A 24,045-nucleotide genomic window follows, 5' to 3' on the forward strand; every position below is an offset into this window, starting at 1 on the left:
TAAACACAAAACCACAATTATAAATAAACGATCTTACTGCTAAGTAGTGACAGTACCGACACTCTTACCGACCGACGACTGATGACAAAGTGATCTGCAGTCTATCGAGCGGTCGTTTTTATACGAGTCGGAAGGTACGCCAACTACCCGCAATAAGTTCGGTTTATACACTCCTGATCGTGCGTCGTCCTCGACTGCACCTGAGACCTCTCTATCGGAAGTGCTGGTAGTCACGGTGAAAGTTCGGTCGTCACTTTCTTCAGATCTGGTCCCGTCAGTAGAAGCACGAGAAGGCTTACCCATAACGTCAGAGTTGCGTCATTACAACTCAGCTAATTCCTTAGTATGTTACACGCTTAAAACGTGTCTGCAGGACATAAGTCCACTACAAAATAAACATTTTGTCTGCAAGGTGTAGGTGTAGCCTAATACACATTAAAAATGTGTCTGCCAGGCACATAGCCCAATACACATTAAAAATGTGTCTGCCAGGCATGTAGCCCAATACGCATTAAAAATGTGTCTGCCAGGCATATAGCCCAATACACATTAAAAATGTGTCTGCCAGGCTAATGCCTCATGCGTACTCAGTGAATACGACTACCGGGAAAACACCCATTGCGCATACACAGTACACGAATTCCGGGATAACACCCATTGCGCATACACAGTACACGACTTCCAGGATTACACCCGAAGCGCATACACTGTACGCGACTTCCAAAACCAGGCACTCCAGGACATCAGCCTCCGGGCTGCACCAACCACCCTTTCCACCAGTTCAAGCAAGCACCCGCTTTACACTCACACGCACATATTCTCAGTACACGTGTTACTAAAACATAAAAAAAAATATTATTGTGGTTGAAAGTTACTATCAAAAAAAAAAGTAGCAGAACTCTCGGGACACCATTCGCCTTTCCAGTGTACCACATACTGAGCTGCAGCCTGAGTTGTTTTGCCTCAAGCTCCATTTAATAACTTTAGCTCGTATCGATCACTTGGTAACACTTTAACTACGCGGTATGGACCCCTCATGGCTCGATAGAGGTCTATGCGGGCTTACATGAGACATATCTTTGCATGTGTGAATCGGTACCCATAAAAGCATGTTTCACTCTAAAATAACAACAATAAAAACACGGACGTGTATGCCTCGCAGACATAACATACCACACGAACCACGACTAGTCAGTCAATAATAATAATAAATAATCTTTATTCACATAAAAAGTTACAAAGTATAATGAAGTCCCTGATTTCTGAGCTAAGCTCAAAGACCTGTATTACAGAAATCAGTGTCCTCTCTCATATTTTAGTGTCATATCGTTCTATGTAAATAAAAATAAATGATAAATAATTATTTCTTACTGATGTATATTTCTTATTTTATTTATTTTGTTATACAAATAAACTGCTTTAAAATCATGTTGTCGTTTGGCTGAAGCTGTTCGACATACAGTAGCGTGCAAAAGTTTTGGGCCATCCTATTTTTTATAAATATTACACAGCAATACGAAGGTAAAATAAATAAAAACAGTCGATTATAACAGATATTTATTTATTTTCGAAAATAACGATTTATATACATTGATATTATTCTCAAATAGCATTTTTTTTTTTCAAAATATTTCTATTAATAACTGTTCAACATATCGGGTCACACGTTATTATGTAAATAAAAAATCAAAAACCAAAATTAACAAAGGTGAATTAAGGATAAATGTTTTCTATTTAATTATTTGACTTAATACTTTGTTGCCGTGCCCTTGGCAGCGATGACTGCAGCGCACCGACGAGGCATTGAGTCAATTAACTGTGAGATTAGGTCTTTTGGCAAATTTTCCCATTCTTTTCGCAAATGATTCCACAATTCCGTCTTATTGGAGTGATTTTCCGTTCCAACCCGAACCTTTAGGTCTTGCCACAAGTGTTCGATTGGATTTAAGTCCGGTGATTGTGACGGCCAGGATAGTACACGGACTTTTTGGCTCCGAAAAAATTTTTTGACAAGACGCGAAGTGTGTTTTGGATCGTTATCTTGCTGAAAAATCCAACCACGAGGCAAATTTTTTGTCGCAAATGGAAGCATGTGGTCTACCAGAATATTCTTATACATTACAGCGTCCATATTACCTTGAATTTCCACCAGCGGACCAACGCCATCAGCAAAAAATGCTCCCCAAACTTTGATGTTCCCACCACCGTGTTTCATAGTAGGAGTCTGATACCTTACATGATATCTAGTACCTGTCGGACGTCTTACGTACTTCCGACCATCGCTTCCAAACAATTGGAATTTCGATTCGTCAGAAAATAGCACTTTCCGCCAATCTGATGCTGTCCAGTATTGATATTTTTTTGCGAAGTCCAACCTAGCCTTCTTATTTTTTTTGCTAATCAGTGGTTTCTTCACGCCAATACGTCCAATCAGTCCCACGTCTTTCAGGCGTCGAGACACCGTACTGCGACTAATATTGGCTAGATTTTCGCTGCGTAATTCACGTGAAACATCAGCTGCAGTTTTTCGCGGATCGGCAACACACTTTCTTCTTATAATTTTGTCGACACGAACTGAAGTTTTTCGCGGCCTACCGCTGCGTTTTTTATCGCACAATAAGTTAGTTGTTTTATATTTGGAAATAATACGATTCACAGTACTTTTACCGACGGATAAAGCCCTTGCAATAAAACGTGAGCTTTTTCCCTCTGAAGAAAGCTTAATTACGATTTCGCGAACCTGAATGTTCGTGTGTTTCGCCATGGTGGCCACAAGGTAGCTACTTTTCCTTTGTGGAATATTTTTTGACACCAGCAGGCATAAAAAATTAAACAAACCGGGAGTACAAAGCCCAGGCGTGTAGTGGCCCGAAACTTTTGCACATCAATATTAGTTATTTTACGTAGTACACGTAAAATATGCTAGGAACCAATCAAATGTTTGATGTTTTCGTCTATATTCGAACTATCTTACATATTTTAAACAATGGACCAATGAAAAAAAAATTTTTTTTTTCAATCAAATGGAAAAATCAGAGTGGCCCAAAACTTATGCACGCTACTGTATAACAAGTGGACATACGTTTTTAATGACACGTTGTTTACTGTATTCGTCGGCATGATAGGGGGTTATTCTATGTTGTTGGATAACCAATTGATAGACGTATAGTTGCCTAACCGTAAGGAGTTGATATTTTTCATACAACTTAGTTGTAGAAAATCTGTATGGGCTAGAGGTCATGACTTTTAAGATAGATCTATGCGCTCTTTCCAAGTCTAATATAAAGGTTTTACAAGCACCACCCCAAGCTTTTATACAATATCCAATGACTGACTGAACTAGTGCATAATATATTGTGCGCAGAAGATCTAAATCAGCAACCTCTCTCAACTTCTTGAAAACCCAAATAAGTTTTCTGGTGCGCGTATTTGTGATGTCTATATGAGGGCGCCAGCTAAGCTTTTCGTCCAGAATAACTCCTAGATATTTGACGGTCGTACATTTAGTTATCTCAAAGCATGAACAGGAAGCAAGAGAATCACTGGTGTAGTTACATGTGTGAACCTTAAGACTAATGTTCTCTGGTTTTGTTTTGGCCATAGAAAACTGAATAAATGAGGTTTTGGAGAGATTCAATGTCAACAGGTTTACACTAAGCCATTGATTGACTCTGTGGAGTCCTAATTGAGCATAATACCGTACTTTGTCCCAAGTCTCTCCGTGGAATACAAGCGCAGTATCATTCGCGTAGGTAAAAATTTTACCATTTCTTAAAGTTTCTTCACATAGCTCATTAATATAGATCAAAAAGAGAGTTGGGTCAAGAATACTACCCTGAGGGACGCCACAAATGACAGGTGCCTGAGAACTGACGTGATCACCAATTTTTACCTGTTGTGAACGATTTTCCAGAAAGCCCTTAAATATCAAGAGCGGTTTGCCACGAATACCGAGGCATTCCAACTTGTTCACAAGGATGGGAATTGAGACGCTATCAAACGCCTTGGCTAGGTCAAGGAATATACCTAAACACTTTTGCTTTCTATCTACCTGAGAAGTAACATAATTCGTTAATTTGATGATTGCGTCTTCAGTACTTTTCCCAGACCTAAAACCAAACTGTGAGGCAGATAAAGTTTTGTTGTGTTCTAGAAAATTAATAAGTCTGTTATTTAGAAGTTTTTCTAATATTTTGGAAAGGGATGACAAAAATGATATAGGTCTATAATAAGAAACTTGGTCTTGCTTCCCACCCTTGTGAACAGGAGTGATAAGCGATCTTTTAAAGACCTCAGGGAACACTCCCTGAATTATGCAAAGGTTAAAGAGTTTAGAAAGAGCTGGGACTATTATATATATATATATATATATATATATATATATATATATTTTATTTATTTATTAAACCAAAAGAACAATACATTAATAATACACAAAACGGTACAACAAAAACCACAGTCGATTTTCCTGCGCACCGCGGATTCAAACGACGATAACAACATATTAAAATGATAACGAATTAACAATGAGTATGAGTAAAAATAATAAGTGTAACAGAAATACAAAATTGAGGGTAGAACTAAAATAATAGCTTTGTAATAATGGTCGACGCTCGCGCACTGAACTAGTTTCAGGAATTTACTATTTGAATAGCTACACTATACAGCTTGTTCCAAATAGATTTTTTTAAATTTGTTTTTATAATTTTTTTATGTTTAATTGTTTTTTTATATCATTAGGGATTTTATTAATTAGAGTAGGAATAAGATATTCCAACACTCGCTTGCCGTAGTTATTATAGTATTTAGGAATATTTATTTTTTATTTTATTTTATTTTATAAGGATCTCCAACGTTAGTACACAAAAAACTTACACTAATACATTCACAAAACTTAACCTATACCTATGCACTCACAATTATAGGAGAACACAACATGCTTCGTATTTTATAAAAATATCTTAAGACTAGACAGACATTATATTACAGATATTGAAGACTTTACATTACATTTTTAATAGTAATAATTATAAAAATAAAACTTAAGGATAAACACACAATTTACTACAAATATTATAACATACTGTAACAATTCTCACATTTTTTGGCAAACACTGACAGGCTATCGTGACCTATGTCTAAGTCCGATTCACGGGTCGCACATAAATTATATGCAATCGACATGCGAACTAGCGGCGCGTTCTTACCTAATTTAGTTTTACAAGCACCATTTGTAAAATATGCACGTTGGTGCCTAGGTGGCGCGTGAGGTACATTTATACATAGTTCATGTAATAAATGTGGACTGTCAATATCATTGTTAAATAATTTATATAAAAATTTTTGGTCTAGTATAGATCTACGAGCATAGAGCGATTGCATCCCAAAATATTTAAGTTTTTTGTGGTATGTTTCAAATTCCTGTGGGATCTTGTAACGGAATGCTAGGCGTCTAATAAACCGCTTTTGAACTCTTTCAACCCTGTCTCTATGCACTTTATATGAGGGATTCCATACCTGGCAACAGTATTCCAATCTACTTCTTACAAAACAGTTAAATAATTTTATTAAGGTAGTGTAATTTTTAAATTCCCTGGACTGACGGAGGACAAAACCGAGTGATTTAAATGCCATAGTTACGACTGAATCTATATGTTTATCAAATCTTAATTGGCTGTCAAAAAATATTCCCAAATCACGAACTGTATTACAACTTTTTATCACTTGGTCTGAAATATAGTAAGAAGTTAACATTGGTTGTTTCTTTCTAGTAAACGTAACGTGGATACATTTGGAAGAATTCAAATACATTCGATTACATTTGCACCAATTAATTAATCTATTGATGTCCTCTTGTAGTAAAATCATATCCGATTCATTCTTAATAACCTTTACTATTAATTATATTAATTAATATTAATTTTTGATTACTGACATTTCTTAATTGCATGTTATAATTATTAGTTTTTATTGTTTTATTTACATTAAAATTAAAATATTGATCTGTTAGGAGCATGAACTCAATTTTAATATTAACTGGCATTACCTTGCAATAAATAAATAAGTTGTGATAATTAGTTTTATATAATTCTTTAATTTTTTTTTGGTACAATTGTTTTTAACAATCTTAGCTGCAGTTGATAAATTTGTTTAATATGTGTTCTCCCTGTTAAACCATAGCTGCTGAGTCCGTATGAAATTATAGATTCGCCGAGAGTTTTATACATCATCAATATAATTGAATATGGAATTTTATTACGTAATAGACTAAATTTTGCTAAAAGGGCTCGTAACTTATCACAGACACTATTTATATGGTCTTTCCATTTAAGACGGTTTTCAATAATTAAACAAAGATATCGCTGGTTTTGGACCATATCTAATGAGGGACATTTACAATAATTATTACTATTTCTGTGTAAACATGTATGACTATGGGCAATGATCTTTAAACTACCTTTATATCTGTTGTGACTTGAACTAATGTACATAGAATTTGTCTTTGTGACATTTATTACAAGACCTACATCAATAGGCTATTTGACAATGCGAAAAATAAATCGTGAATTATTGTAATCAGGGTATATTATGAGTTTAAAAATGGTTATTTACTAACGAAACTTGAAAATAATAATTAATTTATTCAAAAATCAATAGATAAAAATGCATTTTTGCAAACGTTTGTTCACGTGACACAAAACGCTCTTGATTGGCCGGGCTTATGATGAAGTCACTTTCTTGTAAACCTTGCTTTTCAACCGACTTCCAAAAGGAGGAGGTTATCAATTCGTCTGTATTTTTTTTTTTTTTTTTTTTTTTATGTTTGTTACCTCAAAACTTTTCACTGGGTGGAGTGCTTCCCGTGGGGTCTCATTTTTTTTTTTATTTTTTTTCCCAATAAAACCCTACAGTATATCTATCAAAAAACAATACGAGAATACTTTAACAAATATGTTTTTTACAAATTACCTTTTACACAATAATATACTGGATCAATCAAGGGGCTCGTATCGCTTCTTTCTTTTGATTATTGGGGCAAGGGCACCGTGGCTGACACAGGCTCCAAATATACCAATAACTATAACTACATGATATAATCGTTAATCGACTTTTAAGTAGTCTAATATTTTTCATTTCATTTTACTTAGGAAGACTCTAAAAAATATGTTGAATACACAATTATTTTTATTACTTTTTCGTGCATATTCATTTATTTTAAAATAGTGTTTTGTTTGAAGTCGGTTTTTCTTTTTGTTAAAATTTTTATTTATGTACTATATATACTACAGATTAAAATACAGCAAAGTGACGTCACCGACGCCATTGCAGCGCCATATTGTCCAAGTATCGTTTTCGCGCGTTATTTAAATATAAAATTTTTAATATGATATTTTTCGGCAAATATGTACTAGAAATAAAAAAATCACCTTGTACTGGATCCCTTAACCTCTACTAAATAATATAAAATGGATTTTAAAAACCAGTCAAATAGCCTATTGACCACTTCGCAAGTACGTCAAAATCCGATTGAATTTATTTTAATGCTTCGTCTATGTTATTGTGCGCTGACAGGAGACATGTGTCGTCTGCAAACTGATACATTTCACAACTTTTAATAGCATTTTCTAAATCATTGACGTACGTTATGTAGTGCAGTGGTCCTAGTACCGATCCTTGTGCCGTTCCGTGTGAGACGTATACTTCATCACTAAGCGATTCACTGATTTTAACACTGTATGCTCTGTCTTTTAAATAGTTTTGACACCATTTTTAACAAAGGTCCTCTAATTCCATTATTTTCCAGCTTTTGCATTAAAACAGTATGTCTGAGCGTGTCAAAAGCCTTACTATAATCTATAAATACAACTATTACATGTTTTTTATCATTTAAATGCTTATTGACAGAGTCGGTAAATTGCTTATGAGATAAAATATTGTATCTCTTTATAATAACATTGTTTTTGTTGACAAATATATTTTTCTACTATTTTATCTATTGTTGGTGTAATAGGTCGATAGTTTTCGTAGTCATCACTTTTACCTTTTTTAAATAAGGGCCTGACTAATTCAAATTTTAAATCTTTCGGATACTTACCTGCAGTTATACAGGCATTAATCAATTTTGCTATTATTGGAGCAATTTTATCACTTAATTTTTTGAGATCTATGACACGTATATTGTCTATGCCTGGAGATTTGTTATTGTCAAGTGACTCAATAATATTAGAAACATTATACACACTAGCCTTTTCAACCGACTTCAAAAAGGAGGAGGTTATCAATTCGTCTGTATTTTTTTTTTACAAAAAACATATTGTTACCTCATAACTTTTTACTGGGTGGACCGATTTTGATAATTTTATTTTGTTTGAAAGGTAGTGCTTCCCGTGGGGTCCCATTTTAATTTTATTTTTTTCCGATGATGGTATCCGTATGAAAACGACATAAGTCTTAAATTTGCATTATGTATGTGCGCGATAAATAGGTGAATAACTCAAAATTGGTTGGCACAATTTTGATGATTCTTTTTTTAATATAAAGGATATACTTTAAGGGTACTTTGCTGAAAGTTTGGTAAGGTTCTGAGCACAGGATCCATGACAAATTAAGGGAACGGGAGGGAACGGAACAATTCTGAGGAGCACGTTAGCAATACTCCGTCGAATCTTTTATTTATGGGTTACTTGGATATTTGAATCACCTTCCGGAACGTGGTTATGTTCATGTAATTGTCATAATCGAATATTATAATCAACTAGCGACCCGCCCCGACTTCTCACGGGTGCAATACTGATACTAAATATACTAAAGAATTTGTTTATTTACGACATCACATTGCAAACTTCTAAAATTGTCAGTGTTTCTTTACTATATTGTTCATTTATTATATACACAAACCTTCCCCTTGAATTACACTATCTACTAAAAAAAACCGGATCCAAATCCGTTGCGTAGTTTTAAAGATATAGGGGCGGAGAAAGCGACTTTGTTTTATACTTTGTATTGACGGAACTCCTAAACGGCTTACAGTTAGGATGCGATTTGGGGCAGAATTTCTTACTGTCTTTAATCAAATTTTGTGTACATGATGTGATGTCATATGATGTACGACATAGCATACGAATAGCTCTTTTGCAAAGGTTTTTTACCGAGGTCGATTACAGCTCTTTTGAGGGTGGTACCTTGTAGTTCATGCCGCATGACGTATTAAAGCCGAATTTCGAAAGTCTATTTTTGCTTTATTCGAAAGTTTGTTTTGAAATTGTCCCCGAAGTAGTTTCTGATTCATATAAACGGCACGCTTAATCTATCCATATTAAGCAAAAAATAGTTAGTCTACATCAGCTTCACTTAAAATCAAAAAATAAATAAAATTTTAACAAAAAGAAAAACCGACTTCAAACAAAACACTATTTTAAAACAAATAAAAATGCTCTAAAAAGTAATAAAAAGAATTGCATATTTAACATATTTTTGAGAGTCCTCCTAGGTAAAATGAAATGAAAAATATTAGACTACTTAAAAGTTGATTTACGATTACATAATGTAGTTATAATTATTGCTATATTTGAGTCGGTGTCAGCCAATCCTATACTATATCTTTTAAAAACAATACGAGAATACTTTAAGAAATATGTTTCTTACAAATTACCTTTTATACGATATTATACTGGGTCAATCAAGGGGCTCGTATCGCTTCTTTCTTTTGATTGTTGGGGTAAGGGCACCGTGGCTGACACCGGCTTCGAATATACCAATAACTATAACTACATGATATAATCGTTAATCGACTTTTAAGTAGTCTAATATTTTTCATTTCATTTTACTTAGGAAGACTCTAAAAAATATGTTGAATACGCAATTATTTTTATTACTTTTTCGTGCATATTCATTTATTTTAAAATAGTGTTTTGTTTGAAGTCGGTTTTTCTTTTTGTTAAAATTTTTTACACCATATAAACTTGTACTTATCCTTAAGTTGTAGTTTTGCATTCCATAATAAATTTTTTTATACGGTGTTAGGGATTCTCGTATATATACTATTTGTTGACCGGACCTTGTACCTGTATTTACAACAACATCCTTTACAGATATCTTACACTTTTTTGATGTAGTAATCCATTTGTTTTGAATAGTTTCATTTTTCATTTTTAATAGTATCGGTCCCGGCATTTCATTTCGACTAGAGCCCACTTTTGTCTGAATACTTACTACATCATCTTTTGGTAATTGCAATTTATTTGCAATTTCTTCAAAAAAATCAAAATCAACCTTAAAAATCAGCGAAGTATCGTCAGCAAACAACACTATATCACAAATACCCTTAACATAGAAAGGAAGATCATTTATATATACTAGGAATAGAAAGGAACCCAAAATTGAACCTTGTGGAACTCTCATTTTTAACGTAGATCCAGAAGACTTTATTCCATTAATGAAAACTTGCTGGATTCTTTGACTTAAATATGAAGCGATGAGATCAAGAGCTTTACCTTTAACACCGTAATATTTGAGCTTATAAAGAAGCGTTTCGCGTTCTACACAATCGAATGCTTTAGATAAATCACAGAATATTCAATAGCGTTCTGTGATTTCTCCCAAGCATCGTAAATATGTTTGAGAAGCGCAATCCCCGCATCAGTTGTCGAGCGACCTCTTCTAAAACCGAATTGCTCACCATGAAAAATAGCATTTGTACCGAAATGGACGAGAAGTTGATTTAAAATAATTTTTTCAAAAATTATTTTGAAATTTAATTAAATTAATTGTTATTAGTCGAATTGTTTTTAGTCGAATAGTTTTTTAGACGAATTGTTTTAGTCGAATTTTCCGTAGACGATTCATCCAGCTTGTCACTCATCTGGTGGTCGTAATACTATGGAATTTCACTCTTTTTTTTTCTCGCTGGAAAAACGCATTACGCGCTTCTCCCACGTGATGGAAAGTGGGGGAGTGTGTGGGTCTCCCCGGAGCCCTGGACGCCGAGTGCGTCCAAGTATGCCGGGTTTACCCACTAAAAAACTAGCGGTACCCTCTCCGCCTTTCGATGGACGCCACGGGATCGCTTACGCATGCTACCGTGACGCCCTGACGGTCGACCCACCTATGCGGGCCTCTAACACCTAGGGGTGATTCCCGGGGTACTGGGACCCCCCTAGTCCCTGCGGCGCCTATTGAGGCGGTGGGAGAAATGGGCGTAGCGCCTTTTCCTCCTCCCCGGTCGTCTTTTGCGAAGCGAGTCAGCGACGGCACTCTCCTCCCGCTCCCGCTCCGCGGCTTCCTTCTGCGACATGACACTTTTGCAGAAGGAGCGCATCTCTGACCAGCACATCTCGCTACCGAGCATGGCGTTGATGATGCTCGGCAGCGAAAGGTCTCCGCCTACAGTCGCCGCAAGGGTGTGCCGCCGCCTCTGGGGCCCCCACGCAGCACACTCGTACAGGGTGTGGTACGCCGTATCCACTGGCGCACCACACTCGTGGCAGGAGGGTGACTCCTCCCGCCGCGCTATCCCGTGCAGGTACTTACCGAAGCATCCGTGTCCAGTAAGTACCTGCGTCATTCTGTACGACAGTGTGCCGTGCTTCCTCTCGACCCAGCGACTCAAGTGGGGACGGATTGCCTCCACTGTCGCTAAGCCCGCCGTGGGTGACCCCAGATCTTCCTGCCATCGGACGATCAGGGCTTGCTGGGCTAGAGCCCTGATCCGCCCGATCTCCGCCGACCCTGGACGTTCGCCGCGGTCCCTCGCCTCGACCCGGAACCGGTACACTTCCGCGAGCACCTCAGCCTGGAGCTCCCAGGGCGAATCGCCCGCGAGAAGTGTCGCCGCAGTCCACGACACCGTACGGTACCCTCTGATGCCTCTCACCGCTATGACCTTCTGCGGCTTGCGCAGCAGGGCCCGATTTTTAGTGGTGAGGGCGTCTATCCAGATCGGGGCACCGTACAGCGCCATCGACCTCACTACGCCGGAATAGAGACGCCGGCATAGTGACCCCGATCATAAAGTCATTAATTGTATAGTAACCTTTTGCACACAAGCATTCCTTAATAATTTTCTTAAATTTGGCAACAGAGGCATTTTGAACGCTTTCTGGGATCCTGTTGTAAAACCGTATACATTGCTCCACAAAGGAGTTACTGACTCTATGTAGTCGAGTAACAGGAGTAACAAGTTTGTGTTTGTTCCTTGTACCAATGCTATGAGTATCACATTTTCTCATGAAATCATTAATATTTTTTCGTAAATACATAACATTGCAGAATATATATTGAGAAGCAACAGTCAATATCTTGATTTCTCTAAATTTATTCCTTAACGATTCTTTAGCTCCTAGGTTATAGATTGCGCGAATAGCCCTCTTCTGTGGCACAAATATAGTATGGATAGCGGCTGCGTTGCCCCACAGCATAATACCGTATGACATTATACTGTGAAAGTAACTGAAGTATACTAAGCGAGCCGCATCAACATCGGTACATAATCTAATTTTTTTGACCGCGAATGTCGCAGAACTCAGTCTATTCGCCAATCCGTTAATATGGGGGCCCCATTGCAACTTGGCATCAACAGTAAGGCCAAGAAACTCAGCAGAATCAATTGGATCCATAGATTCCCCGTTAATGAGTACATCGGCTTTTACATTATGTACATTTGGTGTACTAAATTTCACAATTTTTGTTTTATTATTATTAAGCCTAAGATTGTTTACGCTAAACCAATGTACTATATCATCTATAGCATTGTTTACGTCGTCGTACTGTAACTGTTTTCTATTAATTTTAAAAACTAAGGAGGTATCATCAGCAAACAATACTATATCATGTTTGTTCCCAACAAGAAAGGGCAAGTCATTTATATATGTGAGAAACAGAAAAGGTCCAAGAATTGATCCCTGAGGGACCCCCATACCAACTGAGACCCCAGGAGACCTTTTTCCTTTAACGTCAACCCTCTGAATTCTATTGTTAAGATAAGAAGTCAGAAGGTCAAGCGCACATTTTCTAATTCCATAGTGATAAAGTTTCCTGACCAGAGTCTCATGTTGAACACAATCAAAGGCTTTGGATAAGTCACAGAAAACCCCTAAGGCATCCCGTGACTCTTCCCAGACTTCATAGATATTCTTAATAAGCTCGATACCAGCGTCTGTTGTCGAGCGACTCCTCGTGAATCCAAATTGTTTACAATGAAGCAGATTATGTTTGTTAAAATGTTCTAATAATTGATTCAGAATTATTTTCTCAAATATTTTGCTCAGGGTAGGTAGAATCGAAATTGGCCTATAGTTATTGGGGTCTGAAGAACTACCAGATTTAAATATTGGAATAACTTTACTATGTTTCATCAGGTCAGGAAATATACCATGTTGGACACAACTATTAAATATTAAAGCAATTATTAAACTATTAAATATTAAAGTCCCGCCCAATCGCTGTGACGAGGGTGTCGTCAGCGTAACACAACACCCCCATCCCGGGAAGGACGGGAGCCCGCAGGAGCCAGTCGAAACCGACATTCCACAGAATTGGGCCGAGAACCGACCCCTGTGGAACGCCGCAGCTCACTTGATGCCGAATGAGCCTCCCATCGGCCCCCGCCCAGAGGATCTCCCTGTCCTGGAGGTACGCCTCCAACAGCCTTCTGAGATAGGACGGCACCTCATGGTATCGAAGTGCCTCCCGTATAGTCTCAAAGGGGAGACTGTTGAAGGCGTTAGCCACGTCAGAAACCGTCAAGACGACTTGCCCCTGGGCCACCGCTTCCGTCGTCCGAGTCTTCAGGGCGTCCAGGGCGTCGACCGTCGACCGGCCTGCCCTGAACCCGTACTGAGCCTGCGAGAGACCCGGACCGACCTCCTCGAGGTGCTGAACGAGACGGGCTGCGAGGATCTTCTCGAAGAGTTTTCCAGTCTCGTTCAGCAGCACGATTGGCCTGTGTGCCGAAGGGGAATTCAACGGCCGACCTTCCTTCGGCAACAGGACCAACTTCCCTTCTTTCCAAGGCTTCGGAAACTGCCCACTGCACAGACACTCGTCGAACAGCTCCCGAAGCCTTGCACTTAGGTATTCCAGGGCGTCACATAGAACACGCCCAGGAACCCCGTCAGGACCCGGCGCCATCTTCTTGGCCTTCAAGCGACCGAGGGCCATCTCCATTTCCCGCTCCTTGATCAATGGTGAAGCCACTGCGTCTTCGGTCAGGGAGCTCGGGGCCATTTGTGGAGGGACATGCTCGCCTGGGTGCGGAAAGAGTTCCCCGACCAGGCGCAGAAGGAGTTCCGGTGGCAGCGTCTTGGTGAGAGGGGCGCCTTGGGTGCGGAACTTCCCGCGCACACCGCGGTACGGACGCCCCCACGGGTCTCGGATTGAGACCCGCCAGAAGCTCCTCCCTGGCTTTCTCTTTAGCCTTCCTTATCGCCAGCTGCAGATCTTTTTTCAACTGGCGATAAATGTCTAGCAACTGTCCCTCCAGATCCGTGTCGAGGCCGTTAAGCCTTCGACAGCGGACATAGGCCCTCCGCGCCCGGCAGCACGTCGCCCGAAGGTCGGCGATTTCGGGCGACCACCAATAGACGTGCTGGCGCTTTACTCTGCGCCGGGTCTGAGGCATGGCCGCATCACAGATCTTCTTGAGTGAACTGCGCATACGGCCCGCCAGCTCCTCTGCGTTTGCGCCCTCCCTCCTTCCTGCGGAACCCCACCGCTGCACGATGGCGGCCTCCTTGACCAGCTCTCGATCAACCCCCCCCCCCCGTTGGCGAACGCAGGTGTGAACCTGCCCCCTGTTGAGAAGGGACAGGTTGGAGAGCAGGGCCCATACTTGAACGGCCCTCCCTCGCGGATTCGTGGCGGGGTTGCCCCAGGCACGCGACTTCGCGTTTAAGTCACCGAGAACCAGTATTGGTTTCGGCGACTGCCTGGCTACCGCAGCTCTGACAAAGCCGAGATATGTCTCGAACTCAGCCAGGCTGCGGTTAGGGAAGAAGTACGTACCGACGATGACGTACTTCCTCCACCCCACCACTACGTAGCCCGAGCCCCTCTCGATGAGTGAGAGGGGGGGCCCCGTTCCACTCCTCGCGAGGATCGCCACGGTGTCGTCCACGTCCCCTACCCAATGAGTTAAGGGAGGAACGTAATAGGGCTCGCAGGCCACAGCCAGGTCAATCCCCCAGTCCGCCATGGACTGCAGCAGTAGATCCTGAGCCCCGGCGCAGTGGTTGAGATTCGTCTGAAGGAAGCTGAAGTCGGTACTCGTGTTGACATTGCAGCTTCCTCCTCGGCCTGGCGCCGTCCGACGTTGTTGGTGGTCTGGGTAGCGAGGACCACCTTACCTTTTGTGATAGGGGGGTGACATTCTTTCGACCCCATCACGTGCCCGGAGGGCTTTCCGGCTTCTGCGCACACCGCGCAGCGCAGCTTCCCGGTGCATTCAGCCGATTTATGGCCTTCAACGCCGCACCGGAAGCAAAGGCTCCCTCGATCCGCATTGAATGGGCATAATATCCTAGTATGGCCAACGCCCATGCACTTGTAGCAGCGCAATGGGCGCTGCTCTAGCACGCATACCCTGGCCGAGCTCCACCCAACCAAAAGACGACCGGCGTCAGACAGTTTCTTTGCCGCAGCTATTGGACATGTCACGCGGACCATACCCATGTAACCGGGCCCACGTGCAATCTCTCCGCATCTTAGCTCTTCAATGGCGCAATTCCCCTCGCGGGCGACTGCGGCGATAATCTTATCTTTGGTGACGGAGTCATCTAGCCCCGTCACCTTAATGTCCACTTTTTTTACGGGATGAACGACGCTGGCCACCCCACCCAACACTGTGCGGAGCTTATCGGCTAATTTTTCTGCCTGGTCCGACTGTGCTCTCGGCAGCTCCAGCACCCTGGCTCCCGTCGCGGAGCGTCGGACTTTTAACCCTCCATTGATGTCCAGTTCTTGCAGTTTAATGCCTTGCTCAGCGCGCTCTAAGACCTGAGCATATGTGACACCTTTCTGCTCCGCTCTGGCTGCAGCGTAACCACTACTGCAGTTGTACGAGGAGCAGTCAGCTTAGGCTTGGCCGTTTGAGGTGTCTTAAGCACCGTGTTCGCCACCGTGGCATTTGTTCCAGCCGGAGAGTGAGCCTGTTTCCCCTTCTTCCCCTTTTTTACTACAGTGGACCAGGACATTTCCTGGACCACCTGAGGCGGAATTGTCTCCGACACTAGCGAGGCGCTTGAACAGCCAGCAACAGGTGCCGGTGGGGCAGCTGGTGGAACCCGCTTAGGTAGGGATGCAGAAGTCAACGGTGGAGCCGAATTGACTGCCTGCGCTCGGGACACAGGAATTTGCTGTGCTGATTGACCTCTTATCAGCAGCTAATGGTGGGCGCTGTATTTTAGCCGGAGGAAGGCGTTCCTCCAATTCGGCAAATCGGGCGTTGATCATGACGCCTATTGACGATATAATTGAGGCTTTTATATTATCCACCGCCCGAGCATCCTGTGCAGAACTGGTGGATGCCTCATTGACCACAGCGACCTTGGACCGCATCTCCGCAAAATCGCGATGGTGAGCCTTCACCTCGGCCTTGAGGCTGTCCACCTCTTTGCGCAGGCGTCCATTATCAGCGCGGAGCTTTCGAGTCTCCTCGGCTTCCGTCCGAGACGCTAAGGCATCTACAATGGCCTGTAGTGCAGCCGCTGACTCCCTCAGCTTTTTGCCAAATCCTCCTTTTAAGTTGGAGGACTTTTGTGCCACCTCCAAAATGAGGGCTGCGCTTCGACCAGCCTGTGCGCGAAGTTCCTCGGCGCCCATTTTTGTGGGATCCTTGGTGTGGACATCCGAGGAAGAAGATTCCTCAGAGTCCAAAACAGCCTGAGGAGGTTCCTTTCGAAACGCTCGACTACGAAGCGATCGTTCGAAGGCCTCCTCTCTAGCCTCATTGGCCTCGGCCTTCAGCTCAGCCTTAGCCCGAGCAAGACCACTTCCACGACCTTTAGCAGTTTTGCCGCGAATAGCAGGCTTGCTTTTTGCAGCATCCTCATTTCCGTCTCCGTATCGGAATCGGAGTTAAAAATAACGAGGCCCTCATATGGCCTTTTTCGGCGAATTAGGGCATCGGACGACAATTCAGTATCGACTTCCATCGCCAAGAACAAACAACATAAAAAACAACAAACAAACAATATATGTATTTATATCAATATAAATGCATAAATCTGTAACAATAAATATGGTCTAAAAAGACCACTTAACAACAACAAAACCAATCCGTAAGCAAAACAAGTGTCCGATAAACAAAGCAAATAGTCCAGGGGGCTTAGACAAAGTAACATTTAAAAAACGATAGCGAAGTTAGAAAAGAACAAAATGTATGGGATTGACATAAGCCGCGCTAAGTCACGTGGTCAATCGACATCGCTATCGCAAATTGGTAGACAATGTTAAAATTCATTACGAAACCATAGATTAGCGAACTGTTATCGAACGTTATCCACGTCGTTACCATACAAATGCGTAGACAAGTAGCACTTTTTTTGTTCGCCTTCGTTGCGATCGCGGTTGTCAAAAAAGTTATCGAAGCGAATACAAAGATGCTGTAGATATCGAAACAACATGGCCGATTTCATTCGACAGCTATTATTTTAACTCGTAAAAAAAATGCATTCATTACGTTTATTGTGGGCTGCACATAATGAAAATACATGGCAGAGGCGCCAAAGGCGATCAACGTTAAGAAAAGATATGGAAACAATTGAGGAAATGCCAGAGTTGTTGTTCATGCAACATTTCAGGCTAAACAAAGCCACATACCGTAAATTATGTGACGATCTAAGGTATCGTGCTAGATTAAAAGGATCCGCTGAAATTTCCCTGGAAATAAAGGTAAACAATTTATATGTATATATATATATATATGTGTGTGTGTTTTATGGAAGCAATTAGGTGCTTGTGAGTACAATTTTGTTGATTGCTGTACTTAAATAAACTCACCGAAATTAACATCCTAGCATAAACGTTTGTTGGTTACAATAACTACCTGCCACACAATACTATGTACACAATACTACCAAACTAAGTAAGTAGAACTTACTTAAGTATTATTGTAACTTTCAGGTCTTGTGTGCCCTTAGCTTCTTAGCTACAGGGTCCTACCAAAAAATTGTGGGGATAGGCCATCATTTGACACAGCGTACAACAAGCCGTTGTATCAGGGAAGTTGTCAACGCGCTGAATCATAAATGGATGGTCAGCAGGTGGATAGTATTTCCACAAACACCCCAAGAAAGATCATTTATCAAAGAGAAGTATGTAATAATATAAATATATACTTATATAAAAAAATAATTGGAAGCTTTCCTGAAGCTGAAGATTATGTATAAAATTACTACCTAGCTACTTGTTTGTATTTATTGTTTATTGTCAACTGATTTACAGATATCTAAGAAAACATAATCTGCCTGGAGTGATAGGGTGCATTGACTGCACCCATATTGCAATTGTCAGACCAAATGAGGAAGAACATATTTTTTTTAATAGAAAAGGATACCATTCCTTAAATGTTCAAATGGTAAGTAGCTAGAAAAATTCTATTCATATGAAGAATATAAAAAGTGTAAAAATATAATTATGTAACTATGTTTCTCACTATTTATTATTAACTCTTTCATGCAATTATTTTGTCAAAATCAAGTCTGTGAAAACCAAGTAATATTGATATATATTGTACCTACCTACTTAGTTTTATATTATTTTCAGGTATGTGATTATGACCTTAAAATCATAAACGTAAACTCCAAGTTTGGTGGAGTAACGCATGACTCTCACATATGGTCTACAAGTCAAGTGGGGACATATATGCAAGAGCTTCATGGTAATGGGGAACAGGTTTGGTTATTAGGTAAGACATTGACCCTGGAACTGGAGTATGTACTCAATTATCCTTTAATTAAGAATTAATATTTTTAGGTGATTCTGGATATCCGCAACGGCCCTGGCTAATGACGCCTATATTAAACGCTGAACCAGGATCCCAGGAAGAGGAGTACACTCGGCGTCATGTCCAAGCCAGGTCTCGTATTGAGCGCTGTTTCGGACTACTTAAGGCACGTTGGAGGTGTCTGCTTCGACATAGAGTTCTTCATTATCACCCTGACATGGCTAGCAAAATTACCAATGCATGTTGTGTGCTACACAATATTGCAGTAGCTGCTAGGATACCACCTCCCAGTGATATGCCAGTCAATGGTCTTGAAGATAATGAAGACCATTCTATGCAACAAAGCACCACCGACGGAAATGAGTTAATTCGAGGCAGGGCTATACGCAATGTTTTGGTTAGAAGAATGTAGTTATTTTATATATATATTATAACATTTTGAATAAAACTATATTATTGATTAGTATATTTTAATTAACAATCAACCTTATAAATTTTTTAGACATAAATCATCCAATAAAACTAATAAATTGCTGGGCATAATCTAATACGAAAGATAGATTTATTGATTACAAATTAACTAACATAAATTGTGTCAATGTGTGACACTTACTAATTTTAACACTTAAAAAAAAAAACAAGAAACAGTCTTAACAGTTGAAAAACATAGTATAACAGTCTTATCGCAGTCTTAAAATTAACGAGTAAAAATTAGTAATTAGTAACAATTCAATAATTTAACAGTCTTTGTACCTATAGGTACTCAAATAAAACAATGTATTCTAAAACAATCTATACCTATATAAAAACATTTACTTAACATTTAGTTGGTGGTAGGGCTTTGTGCAAGCTTGTCTGGGTAGGTACCACCCACTCATCAGTTATTCTACCACCAAATAACAGTACTCAGTATTGTTGTATTCCGGTCTGAAGGGTGAGTGAGCCAGTGTAGCTACAGGCACAAAGGACATAACATCTTAGTTACCAATGTTTGTGGCACATTGATGATGTAAGGAATAGTTAATATTTCTTACAGCGTCATTGTCTATGGGTGATGGTGACCACTTACCATCAGGCCCATATGCTCGTCTGCCAACTTACAACATAAAAAAACAAGGTTTGAATACTATCGCAATAGGAACAGCACCATCGCTCAACACTGAAATTGAATATTTATTCAATGTTTAGCGGTTCTGTGTTGTCCCTGCTGCGATAGTAGTCGAGGCAGGCTTGTGCTATATTTACGAGAGCCCGTAAAACATCATTTCGCTCATGATCAACTTCGAAAGCCCTCATATCACGCTCGTGCTGCAACTCTAGAGCTCTTAAGTCGCGCTCGTGTTGAAGTCTTGAGCGAGTTTCCTCCGCCTCCAGTCGTCGTGTTTCGATGGCCACAAACTCGGTCGCCGCTCTGTCAAAAGGGGTCGGTGCCTGCCTCCGGCGGCGGGCGCGCCGACGCGGGCGACCGGACGAGCCCGCAGACTGCGGCGTGTCTGGCGTACGGGGGGCAGCTGTCCGCCGCCGCCGGGGGGTACCGGGCGCTACCAGCACTACCGGTGGAGATGGTGAGGCCGGTGGAGGTGGTGGGGCCGGTGAAGAAGACGGAGCCGGTGGGGCTGGTGGAGCCGGTGGCTGTGAAGTGGAAGGTTCTAGAACAAAAAATTAGAGTTGTTTTGAAAAACATCCAGTTCTATTTTAGAGAACTGGAGGCATGAATTTAATTAAAATTACAGAATTCAATGTACCTACATAATTACAATAAAATTAATCCACTAAAAAAGACATACCATCTACAGTTTCGAAGTACTCCCTATCATCTATAGCGACGACTTCTTGTGCAGAAGATTGTGATCTCTGAAAAATATGTCATTTTTTGCTATTATACCTAGGTTGATTAAAAAAGTATTACGTAGGTACAACTGCTAAAAAACCATAAAGCATAATGTAAGCATATCATATATAAAAACATTTTAATGGCAAAATGGTATAAAAACGCGAGAATGGCAGCTTTGAGGAGCCCCAAGATACTTACATAAAATCCAAGTTCTTCTATAGAAGCTTGTCCTTCCACCGCTAGAATCCCCATTATTGCCAACAGCCTCTCCTCCATTGGCGACAAAGTTTGCCGGCTTGCTGACCCTCCTATATATATATATATACATATATATATATATATATATATATATATATATATATATATATATATATATACATATATATATATATATATATATATATATATATATATATTTTATAAAAAACATTTTAAATGGTATAAAAACGCGAGAATGGTCAGCTTTGAGGAGCCCGAAAATACATAAAATCCAAGTTCTTCTATAGAAGCCCTCCTGCGTGTCGCCTTATACCTAATCCCTTTTTTTTTGTCTTGGACTTCCAATCTGCCCACACCTGTATTGAATATAGATCAGTTAAGTATATATTTGATAAGCACTGGGAAGATTTGAAATATTATTTGAACTTTTTGTTTATTTACTTTGACACGTTCAAGGCCACAACATCTATAGCAGTCTGAAAAGATTAAGCTGTACGATGATAATTTCAATAGAAAGGGATAAAAATCAATGGTTGTGTCCTTGAACGTGTTAATAATGCAATTTTTGCTACTGAAATTTGAAAAAAGGTTTAAAATAAATGGACCTGTATTACTGAGTTAAGGAGTTGCTAGTTAGGCTTGAGTTCCATTGGAGCTAGTTGTGTAATGGATACTTCATTATCCATTTTCTGATTTGAACTAGTTTAATAAGAGCTAAATATAGAAAGTATAGCTAATCACTGTTTCATACAATAAGTCATTCCAAGAATATTCATGGTTCTTACTTTTTTCCACTTATCTGTCGTCTTGTTCACTCCACCGCCTACAGCATTCAACATAGTCGACAGTTCTAGCCACAATCTGTCGGACTTAATTCGACCCTGTGCTCCTCCAAGAGGCCTAGACAGGTCACCATGACTGTAACATAAACAAACTTAGATTAATTAATAGTGTTCCATTGTTACGGTCGCGTCATTGTTTACATTAGATATAAAACTTGCCGGTACGGATTGGCCGCGGGGATCGGCGGCGCAAAACTTCTATATCAAATTTTTCTCTATATTGCTTAGAAAATAATCGTTTTTTGTTACAAGACATAATGTTTGATAGAGATTGTGGAGTGCATGATTTGAATAAAAATCGGTATATAGAGGGAAAATTACTTATTCTTTGTTCGTACAATCTCTTTACTACATGTTTCAATTTATGCCGTGGGTGACCAGACTAGTATTTCAACAATAAAAGTCTCTGTGTTCATTTTTCACCGCGACTAGAACTAAACTCGTTTGATCACGGCACCAATACGCCGCGACTACCGCCGACTGATAAATGTTAATTAATTAATATAACCTGCATTTACTTACGTTTCCATATACTCAAGCAGAGTTGACAATTGCTCAGGACTTGCCCGAACTCTTGAATCCATTTTTTTAACTCTAAAAATTAACATAGAACTTCATTTTAATTTGAACTTGCGCCATCCACAAAAATCAATCATTTTTGAATGCCATTAAATTTTGGAGACTACTTTAAATAATAATACTTAATTTACTTACCACTATCAAATTAACGCAGCACCACTTCTTTTCAATTCAATTCAATTCGTAGTTTAATGGCTTTTTTAAATTTGTACACACAACTTTCAATTCAACTGACACTTTATGACACTTACAGTGACAGCTAAAATAACAGTAGTATTCGATACCATAGCCAATATTTGTTTTTTTAGCGAATAACGATTTCGCCACAACGATCGCGACAGTTGTAGTACATTGGCTAGGAAATTGCTATCGTTATCTCAGAGACGATAGCGAATTTCGGTATCTTTTCGCTACGAAGCGATGTTACTTTGTCTAAGCCCTCAGATGTTACTCGTCAGAGATAACGAAAACCAGTTTTCAAGCCAGATGTCGTTTAAATTCCTCAAGTCGTAATATTTAATCGCAATATTCAACACAACCTCCGTCTAAGACGTCCGAACGTTGAATCTGATGGAATTACACTCTGGAGGAAACGTGAAATTTTATGAATTAGTGTTTTTTTTATTATACGCAGTTGAAGTTTCGGCAAGCTGCTTTCCTATACTAGAAAAGTAATTATTTACAGAGTCTATGCTATTATTGATATTCCTGTTAGGACTTAAAAGATTTTGAGCTGACGTTTTCTGTTTCGTATAATCTATAATTGATTTGATTGCATTCCAAGATTCTTTATTAGTTTTTGCATTACATAAAAGCGTTTTTTTCAAAGTTTCTTTTAAGCTTTCTCAACAAAGAGTTACAAAAGTTCCGGTATCGCTTATATGTAACCTCGAGCATTACGTTATTTGGTTCTTTTTTTGTGTTTTTTTGTGTAGTTTATCTCTATTCCGAATACAGCGTAGGAGTCCAGTGGTTATCCATGGTTTAAGTGTTCTTTTCTTACTAGGTATACGGCTAATTTCAGAGTTCAGTTTAACAGAACCAGACAGTATATCAACAAACCTTGATGCTGTTTCATTTGCATCGCAAGATGGTGTGATAAAAGAGAAGTCCACTGTCTCTAAGTATTTAATGCAGGCATCAAAATTAATTCTTTTCTAAGTTATTGGTTTTTTAGACTTACAGGGGGCGAGGTCAATGCTGAGCAGTACTGAGGCGTGGTCCGTTATGGTAGAATCAACTACAAATACTGATGCTCGAAATACTGTTTTTAGCATAATATGATCTATACAGTTGTGCAACCTAGTAGAATTTGTGTGCCCAGGCAATAGTCCCAGTTCCGCGGTTACATTTAGGTAAGCTGCACAGTTCCTATCAGTAGAACAGGCTTTAATATCAATGTTTATATCTCCGGCAATTATCAAGTTATTTCTCGGGCTAATCGGACGAATAATATTCAAAATCAAAAATCTAGTGAAGCTACCACCGGTTCGGAAAGTAGATTCTACCGAGTAGAACCGGCAAGAAACTCAGTAGTTACTCTTTTTCAACATTTAAAAAAATACAGTCATGTTAGTTAATTTTTAAGTTAATACAATTATTAAATTAATATATCCTGCCTGGAAGTCAAC

The 24,045-nt window shown here is 39.8% G+C and overlaps 2 protein-coding genes and 2 long non-coding RNA genes across 4 annotated transcripts; 2 read left to right on the forward strand and 2 right to left on the reverse strand.

The window, feature by feature from the left end:
• Positions 1–17,321: 17,321 nt before the first annotated feature.
• LOC124542751 lies at positions 17,322–18,560 on the forward strand. The gene is made up of 3 exons (XR_006967377.1): positions 17,322–17,886; positions 18,118–18,308; positions 18,439–18,560. It is a non-coding gene; the product is annotated as an uncharacterized LOC124542751 (long non-coding RNA).
• A 258-nt stretch (positions 18,561–18,818) lies between these two features.
• LOC124542713 (putative nuclease HARBI1) lies at positions 18,819–19,431 on the forward strand. Its single transcript, XM_047120632.1, has 2 exons — positions 18,819–18,901; positions 18,970–19,431. The coding sequence occupies exons 1-2, from the start codon at positions 18,859–18,861 to the stop codon at positions 19,350–19,352; spliced, it is 426 nt and encodes a 141-aa protein (XP_046976588.1). The 5' UTR covers positions 18,819–18,858; the 3' UTR covers positions 19,353–19,431.
• A 682-nt stretch (positions 19,432–20,113) lies between these two features.
• Positions 20,114–21,284, reverse strand: LOC124542711 (pre-mRNA-splicing ATP-dependent RNA helicase prp28-like). The gene is made up of 4 exons (XM_047120631.1): positions 21,258–21,284; positions 20,973–21,082; positions 20,728–20,794; positions 20,114–20,589 (listed from the first exon to the last, which is right to left on the reverse strand). The coding sequence occupies exons 2-4, from the start codon at positions 21,048–21,050 to the stop codon at positions 20,114–20,116; spliced, it is 621 nt and encodes a 206-aa protein (XP_046976587.1). The 5' UTR covers positions 21,051–21,082; positions 21,258–21,284.
• On the reverse strand, positions 21,285–22,845 carry LOC124542714. Its single transcript, XR_006967361.1, has 3 exons — positions 22,358–22,845; positions 21,779–21,911; positions 21,285–21,349 (listed from the first exon to the last, which is right to left on the reverse strand). It is a non-coding gene; the product is annotated as an uncharacterized LOC124542714 (long non-coding RNA).
• Between the last annotated feature and the right edge of the window lie 1,200 nt (positions 22,846–24,045).

The sequence above is a fragment of the Vanessa cardui genome, chromosome W (genome assembly GCF_905220365.1).
Source record: "Vanessa cardui chromosome W, ilVanCard2.1, whole genome shotgun sequence".
Lineage (NCBI taxonomy): Eukaryota > Metazoa > Arthropoda > Insecta > Lepidoptera > Nymphalidae > Vanessa > Vanessa cardui.

What these genes read in the sequence shown, in the direction of transcription:
- LOC124542713 (XM_047120632.1), top strand. Translation starts at nt 18,859, where the DNA reads ATGCAAGAGCTTCATGGTAATGGGGAACAGGTTTGGTTATTAG. An exon ending in GGAACAGGTTTGGTTATTAG is followed by an intron (nt 18,902 to 18,969) that starts GTAAGACATTGA and finishes TAATATTTTTAG; the next exon opens with GTGATTCTGGATATCCGCAA.
- LOC124542711 (XM_047120631.1), bottom strand. Translation starts at nt 21,050, where the DNA reads ATGGAGGAGAGGCTGTTGGCAATAATGGGGATTCTAGCGGTGGAAGGA. An exon ending in TAGAAGAACTTGGATTTTAT is followed by an intron (nt 20,795 to 20,972) that starts GTAAGTATCTTG and finishes CATATTTTTCAG; the next exon opens with AGATCACAATCTTCTGCACA. An exon ending in GTACTTCGAAACTGTAGATG is followed by an intron (nt 20,590 to 20,727) that starts GTATGTCTTTTT and finishes TTTTTGTTCTAG; the next exon opens with AACCTTCCACTTCACAGCCA.